The sequence below is a fragment of the Papaver somniferum genome, chromosome 10 (genome assembly GCF_003573695.1).
Source record: "Papaver somniferum cultivar HN1 chromosome 10, ASM357369v1, whole genome shotgun sequence".
Taxonomy (NCBI): domain Eukaryota; kingdom Viridiplantae; phylum Streptophyta; class Magnoliopsida; order Ranunculales; family Papaveraceae; genus Papaver; species Papaver somniferum.
Window position 1 is genome coordinate 50563967 of NC_039367.1, and position 8331 is coordinate 50572297.

Consider the following 8331-nt stretch of genomic DNA (forward strand, 5'->3'; position numbering starts at 1 on the left):
AATTTAATTGAAAGTGCTCAACATAAGTAAACTCACGGAACTACGACTAAGTCAATCACACGGAGATGACTAACTTAACCGTTCAAATACTCAACATAAGGAAAACCTTACGGAATATATGACTACATTAACCAAAGAACATGATAATGTATCCTTTCATATACTCAACACAAGAACTTGTGGAATATATGAAAACTAAACTAGATTAATTACAAGAGAACCTATAATTAATCTAATTGGAATACAAACAACCAAACTAATCACCGAAGTAATCAATTTAATTATTTTGGGCTCAACATAAGAGAACTTATGGAACCCCGACTAAGTTCATCATAAAATATGACAACCTTAACCGTACATGTACTCGACATAAGAAAGAAGACTTATGGAGTACTAACTAAATAACCAAACTAGTTGATTAATTTAGTTCCTAATGCTCGACATATAGCATCTTTTGGAACAACCAACAAAGCCAAGGTAAATCGACTTAGTTGTAAGGTGCTCAACATAAGACACACAATGCAGCCTTCACGGTAAAACATAATAAAATGGATCAATGAAGATCAATACCGTGGATAACATACAAGGATCTATTCTATTTTCCATCATAACAACATAATAGACTTTATCCTTGTTGAACAAAAGATTTTATCCTATTTTCCATCAAATACATGATTACATAGGCTTAACTTTTGTATATGTCAAAAGTCCATTCGTCCTTTCATCAATAAGAATACCGATTCATGAGCGACTTTACTTTTGACAAAATACGGGACCTTCAAGTTCAGGACGCAAACAATACATATCCCATAAAAATATTGCAATATCACAAACCATTAAAATACTGCAATAAACATCATCCTCCAAATATTTTTAGAATTTAATACCAATAAACCTAAAAAATAACATAAGAAGATGAAAACAAAAATAGTTATGTATAGTCACAATCATCGTTATTCAAAGCACTAGTTATTCTTCCAACTAATCCAAAAAGAAGACATCCTAGGCGATAATGCCTTTGAGAAATTCAGCATCATTCCCAAACTCCTTGTTGTCAACATCCATTGGAACATATGGTTCACGAAGATAGGAGTTTATGTCAACGAACTGTCTTAGCTGATTATGTCATACCAAGGCTCTCTGAATTTCTAAGGACTTTGACACAAATGCCTTTATTTCACGAATCTCCTTTCTTACTTCCTTCAACTCATCAAGAACATCGGAAAACTTCTGAGAGTTAGAAGGCACAACCCTAGGATTTCTTGTATTCCTTCCTTTTCTTTTCAGGGACTTAGAAACAGGAGATTTTTCTTTTTCCTTGATTGAAGATTTAACAATCATGTTGACACCCTTTCCATCTGACATGGTGCTTTAAGAACAATTATAAACAACTGGATTTGTGTGATTGAATCTCCTAACTCAACAAGCAATCTTATATAGGATGTCAAAAAGGAAAAAAGAATGTAGGGTTCGAAACCTATTGACAGGTTCGTATACACCCAACTCTAAAACCCTATAAAGAGTAGAATTGTCGATAATAACCCTTTTATTTTATTTGATAGACAGAAAATAACAAATCTAAGAAAAGAAGGAAAAACTTTACTGAAGCCTGAATCAACACTCAATCTTGTCTCTTTTCGATCAGGCACATGAGACAAGATTTTCCCAACAACACAATCAAGTTGTGTTGCGATGAACAACAATTTTTCCATCTTTTTCCTCAAGGGATGAATCTTCAGACTTCTGTCTATCAAAACGATTCGACCATACTTTCTTTTCAAATGGTCTTACTCTATCTCTGGAAACCAACTTCTTAGATGAAGATAAGATCCTACATACCTCGGCGGTCTTCTGAGCAAGTTTCAGCTTCCTTGCTAATCGATCTGCTCTTCGTCGAAGTTTGCTGGCGTGCCTTATTTGGTGCTTGTACTTGTAACACCTTGATAGTTTGTGTCCCTTCATCGAACAAAACGAGCACGTCAAACTTGGATAGTATTCAGGCATCTGAGATGTGCAAGCAGCTAGACATACAGTAGATCCTGAAACATTACTGACAGGGTTTCCAGTTAGAGAATCTTCCATCTTGATTGGCTTTCCTTCTTCTCCGAACCCATTGAGGTTGATATATGTATTGCTACAAGTATCAAAATCGATGTTTTCACCAAGGAGCCCTACACTTGATTTCCTATCTTCATCGGAATCATAGGTTTCAGATATTTCATCAAGTGTTACAGCTAGACCTTTGTTCCCAGTGTATTTTCTACGATTTGGGCATTCGTTAGCAAAATGGCGAAAACTCTTACACTTAAAGCACTGAGGCATGTCCTCGTCATCAGCCTCGTCAGCATCCCTGTTTTTAGGAGGTATGCGACCGTGAGGTTTGTCTGATGACCTAGGTTTGTCTCTTGAAAACCGTTTACTTCTCTTCAACATAAGATCCCTAAACTGTCTTGTGATCAAGGGGACCGACTTGTCAAGGTCTTCATCTGAAAAATAATTCTCAGACTGATCATCCTCAGAGACATGAACACTTTTACCTTTGGCAAGTAATTTAGTGCTCTTCTGTGCTTTAAAGGAAAAATCCTTACCGACTTTGGATGTATGCTCATGGTCAAAGATCATTAGATTCCCAACCAAGGTATTTCTGGAAAGATTATTGAGGTTATTCCCCTCAACGATGGCATGCTTATTAAACTTGTATCTAGATGGCAGCGATCTGAGAATTTTCATCACGACGTCCTTTTCAGGAATAGTCTTACCCAATTCAAAAGATGCATTAACAATTTCAGACACTTTGTGATTAAACTCATCAAATGTTTCTTCATATGCCATACGAAGGTTCTCTCAATCGGAATTAAGGTTTTGAAGCCTATCTTCCTTTTCACTGGAGTTTCCTTCAAATATGGTTTCTAAGATATCCCAAGCATCTTTAGACCTAGTGCAATTAGACACACATTACAAAAAAACCAACCAAATGCTACTTGACCAATGGTAGTGGCCTATTCAAATCTTTAGTTGCCTAACAATTTATGCAATTAATGTTAGTTGCCCAGGCGTAGTGCCGTAAGAGGGTGTTGTTTTATGTTTAAAGCAACAAGTTCGCACTGGTTAGTTGGTCCCCATGTTTAAAGATACTAGTTTGGCTAGTTGGCCAACAGATGTCACCTAATAGGTAAAGTCACTAATTTGTGTAGTCGTCAGGTTATTAGCGAAAATATTAAGGCAACAACTATCTTTTAATTGTTTAATAGATTTTGCATTTAGAGATCCATCTAGTGGCCAACAACATAAAACCACTGGCTTTTGTAGTAGTCGTTTCATATGCCTAATGGTTTAAGACACTAATTCTTGTCTAGTTGTGGTTTAAGACACTAGTTCTTGTCTAGTTGTTCAATAGGTCACGGATAAATTATTTCATGCATTTGCAAAAATATATATGCAACTAAGTTTTAGTAGCCAATCTTTTAGGCTACAAGTATCTCTAATAATCTCTAGTATCCAAATGGCTAAAAGCTACTACCATTGCAGCAACAACAGTAGCCAACTCATACATGAAACCAACTTCGGAGTTCCTAAACTTAAAGAGCCATTAGTTCTCTAGATTTTAAATAGGTAATGCTACTAACATCTCAGATAGACCGGTGAGAGGGCTGATCTGGGCTTGACCGGTGCTACGGACCCAGACCTAGAAGAAAAGTCCATCCGTAAATAACTTCCCAAATTTAATGCATTACCAAATATTAATAAATAAATATTAATTGAATTTCTATAATTAACAATAAATACTAAAAAAAGATATACCAAAAATAATTTTTTATTTAATAGCATTCGTTAAAACAAAGAAGTTTCCAAACAAAAAAATCAAGAATATCGTAATCCCACCCGAAATATCAGGACCACAAGACCAAAAAAAAAAGAGAAAGTTCTTCTAAGATCTAAGCTAGATCTTTCTAAAAAGAGACTCTAAATAACAGAAATAATAAATGCATCTAAACCTCAACATATTCTCTTCATCATCCTCTTCGAGTTCCCTGTCCGGATTCTCCTCGTCATTCTTCTTGACCATCTGCAAAGGCATCTACATCCTCCTCTTCAGCTTCCATATCACTACCTTCAAAGGCATCTCGATGTTCATGAATTTGACTCCCGTGCACATCAGCATCTTCATCATCATCTTCCGCTTCATCTTCAGATGATAATTCCATAGCCGGCATGCCATTTTTAACAAGATATTCATTCAACCACTTCTTTGTCGCGTTCGGACCTGTTTCTTTCTTAAGCCTTTTGTTTTCCTGTTCCAAGGATGCCATTCTTACTTTCAATTCGGCCATTTCTTCTTCTTTTTTCTGGTATAAACTGTAGTTAGTTGGATGAGCCTTGCGACGACGTTTACCCGAACATCCAGCATTACGAACTTTGTTAAATATCTCTTCTGGAGTGTCATTAGTTTCTCCCCGATCTGCGGCTTCCTTCATGGCCTTCATTTTTTCCTGCACATTAATTCAAAACACAAATTAATCACAAAGTAGGCAACCAGAATCAAATGAGTTTGGGCAGGCAATAGCAGGTTGAAGGAAAAAAAGAAATACTGACTACAAAGTAGAATTCCAGAATAAAGAACCGTACTTAATGTGGCCACTATTCACAAAAATTCCCATAATAAAGAACCATACTTATTCACAAAAATTCTACCAGGAGCAGTTTTCACTTAACCGATGATAAGAAACTCAAAACTCTGATATAAAAATGTTGCATATTTTTCTTCACTTAATCTTTTGGCAGAATGAGCACAACATTGCATAGCATAATTTTGCAATTCTATTTGTGCAAATCATGATTGTGTAAATAATAATCTATAAATAGATACATATCAAACATGTTTCATCAATGAAGGATTATTTCTTACACTCATTTCTTTGCATTTGGCGTTGATTTTCTTTTCAGGATCATGGGTTCGTCGGAAGAAAGTCACTGGATCACAAGGCTCTCCGGCTTGCAGCTTTGAAATGGAAAACATCATCATATAAAACAACATATCATGTAATAAACACATCTGACTCGTAAACAATATCATTAAATAAAACAATTGAAGCAGGCATAATATATACCAACTCGTATTCGATACTAGTGAAACTTTTGTTGCCATTGCTGTGGTTGATACCGTTGAGTTGCTTCACAGCCGCACCAAGACGTCCTCTTTCAGAATTTTTCTATCGCATGAGGTAAAATGTAAGTTAATATGAAGTTAAGTGTAAGAATGCAGACAAATATAAGACAAAATGTTAATAAAAGATCACCCACCCCAACTCTTCAAGTTCAATCTATATATATATAACCTTATGGAAAATCTTCCATAACCAAAACCAAACTCTTGTATATGATGTAAGCTACTTTACATCCACATATAATTTATATTCTAAACGAAAAATACAACAATAAATGATAGCAAGGGTTTGCAAAAAATGAGTTCAGCTGTATAAGAGTGCCCTTGGCAGTGCATTCTTGTTTTCAAACCAATAATGAAGTGCAATTTTAAGACAAAAAAGAAAAGATAACTTGTATAGTGTTTTCCAGTTCCACATATCATACCTAATTGTCCACTCCCATGACTTAAAAAAAAATCATATGTAAACAGTAAGCAAATAGATATACCTTGAACGCATCGGTGGTGAAATGCTCACACATGTGAGCCCAATCACGTTTGTTGGGGAAATCTTCGGGAGGGTGTGCCAAAGCCTCCAGGTGGCCATCTGATCCAGCGAACCCATCACCCCCAGCTTTTATGTATGCTAGACGAAGTTTGTGCCTGTATGCCTTATAGGCATTCCTCATCACGTCTTTGATCACTTTGACAGCCACTTCATCATCAGGAACGAGAATAAAGTGGTCCTATATGGCCGAAAACAACTTATTAGAGATAGCAACTAAAAAAATTCTAAACTAAGAATAAAATAAGTAACATTAAATTATTTATACCCGGACATTCTGGATCACTCGGGCAATCTTCTGTTCAGGCATATCATCAAATTTATCATATGTTAGTGGGCAATTGTCCCTTTGCCTTACCCACGACCCAATAGAGTTTATAAGCTCATGTCTATAGTGACCACAAAATTTTTCTTTAAAAACGTACACGCTTAATTTCTCCTTCCCCCTCTTGGAAACCGCAAGATTAGTCGTTTTCTTTCTTCTGGTACGTTGTGTTCGACCTATTTAAGAAATCAAAGATAGCATACATGGAAATTATTAGCTTGCTAGAAAAAAACAACATTAAAAAACAAAATGCCTCTCACATAAATATACCATCTTGCAGCGAATAGCCAACTTCTTCATTATTTGCTACAGGAGAATTAGACGATGATCGCGATCGGTTGGGTTGCGAAAAATTATGGTTTTCAGCTGGAGAATCATGTAGATTGTTCCGCTGTTGTGATCGGCGAGATTGCTGCGAAGATGAACTTCGAAGAGCATTATGCTGTGATTGATGAGATGTTGAACTTTGAATAACTTTTTGTGTTGACCGATGAGATGGATGAAGAGATGCTTGTGTTCGATTATTATGCAATTGATTTGAACGTTGTTGTATTTCATTCTCTGCGGGAGGTGGTACAGAACGACGACCTTGACTTCTCATAGGGCTATGTAGACCATTGTATTCCTTCTCCAGATTTCTGTGTACTCCTGTGCGGTTTTCTCTAGGGGATATCCTTGGAGTTAACAGAAAATCATTGTTCAAAGGTGATTCCATTGGATGCACCGCGCATGATATTCCACCAGCCCTACTTCTCTGAAGCACAGGTGACTCAATTGGTGAACGACTTGGCAGCACATGACGTGTTCTTCCACCTCCCCTTCCTCCATCCACTGGTGACTCGATCGGTGCATGGCTTGGCAGCGCCCGACCTGTTCTTCCAACTCCATTTCCGTCGTGCACCATTGACTGAGCTGCTTGCAAGCGACTGCTAAAGTCATTCAATTGGTGTTCTTGTCCCTCCTTGTTTTTGTCTCCTGCAGTATGACATTTAAGTAAGGCATATATATTAATTGCTAAAATTACCTAACAATACACAACATCGGTTATTGGTTCTATAAGGCAGAATTCAAGAAACATTTGAAAAATTCCCAGCACTCTATTGGGCATCAATCAGCAAACACTATACTGTGTACTATTACTTGTCATTGAAAATTATGCAGAAAATGGCATGTAAAATTCTAACTCAGTTTACTTGTTCAAAACTGAAAATGTTATTAAGAGAGGAGATTTAGATACAAAAAAAGGTTATTGATTACCAATAAATTGAGATTGCTGCACATTTCTTGGATTTCCTCCCTGTCGTGTGTACATGGGATTCGCAATTGCAGTTGAGGAAGCTTTAGCTCTTCGCTTCTGTTCTTTTTGTTTTTTAGTAGTGGATTCTAGAAAACAACCATGCATATTAATCAACACACAACACAAACAGAAAGTTTATGCCTTCATTAAATCATAAGGTTTATTCTTAATTTACCGTATTTTCGACGCAAGGCGGAATCCCCAAAAAATAGGTCTCGAGCCATATCTGATGAAATAAAAACACCTAAAAATTATTGAGAATAACAAATCCACAGATATATACATTTAAGCACACAATTCAACAACCATTTGATCCGTATGATAAATCCTCAAAATGTTGACAAAATCAATTTAACCACTAGAATACATATTGAAATCCATTATACCAGTAATTTTTTTAATACCCAGCCATTCGCAAAACTCAATTCATGAAAGGAACAAGTTATAACACTGAGGCGTAAAACCCAATTCATGACAGTATCAAAACAAGAAAAATTTAACCCAAAACATGAAGAAAAAAGACACGAAGATATTCCTTCCAAGATTAATATTCAAAAAAAACATACCAGTAAGAACACAACAACCCAAATTAGATAAGTTCCCTGTCGAAAAAAAATACAGAAAAAATCAATTAGGTTTTGATACAAAAAATCAAGCTTAGGGTTTGAAGAGAAAATTGAAAAGAAAATACACCTTCGTAAGATGGAGCTGAGATTGGATTGCACTCTTCATGATTTTAGGGATCTTTATATAGCCGAACATATTCACATCAATCGGGAAAATCCCGCCCAAAAAATTTTCAGATTGAGTTTCATCCCGCTCAAAACAATTTAGGGTTAACTGAGAAAAAATTGAATTTTTTTTCTTCGATATCTTCTTTCCAAAAATCTAGAAAAGTTTCCCTTTTTCTCTAACGAATTCTCGAACTTTCCCTAATTTTCAGCCAAAATATTCCATGAAATTTTTTCCTTCCTTATCTCGGTTCTCTCTGCTCTGCTCTG

At 36.1% G+C, this 8331-nt stretch overlaps 1 protein-coding gene across 1 annotated transcript; it reads right to left on the minus strand.

Moving 5' to 3' along the window:
- Window positions 1-4049: 4049 nt before the first annotated feature.
- LOC113315622 lies at window positions 4050-5685 on the minus strand. Its single transcript, XM_026563887.1, has 4 exons — window positions 5653-5685; window positions 5109-5210; window positions 4907-4999; window positions 4050-4490 (listed from the first exon to the last, which is right to left on the minus strand). The coding sequence occupies exons 1-4, from the start codon at window positions 5683-5685 to the stop codon at window positions 4050-4052; spliced, it is 669 nt and encodes a 222-aa protein (XP_026419672.1).
- Between the last annotated feature and the right edge of the window lie 2646 nt (window positions 5686-8331).

Excerpts from the sequence above, each read along its gene's own strand:
- LOC113315622 (XM_026563887.1), bottom strand. The coding sequence starts at position 5,685 with ATGTGTGAGCATTTCACCACCGATGCGTTCAAG. Across the intron at positions 5,211-5,652 it reads TCACCACCGATGCGTTCAAG|AAAAATTCTGAAAGAGGACG; the intron begins GTATATCTATTT and ends CTCATGCGATAG. Across the intron at positions 5,000-5,108 it reads CTAGTATCGAATACGAGTTG|CTGCAAGCCGGAGAGCCTTG; the intron begins GTATATATTATG and ends TCCATTTCAAAG.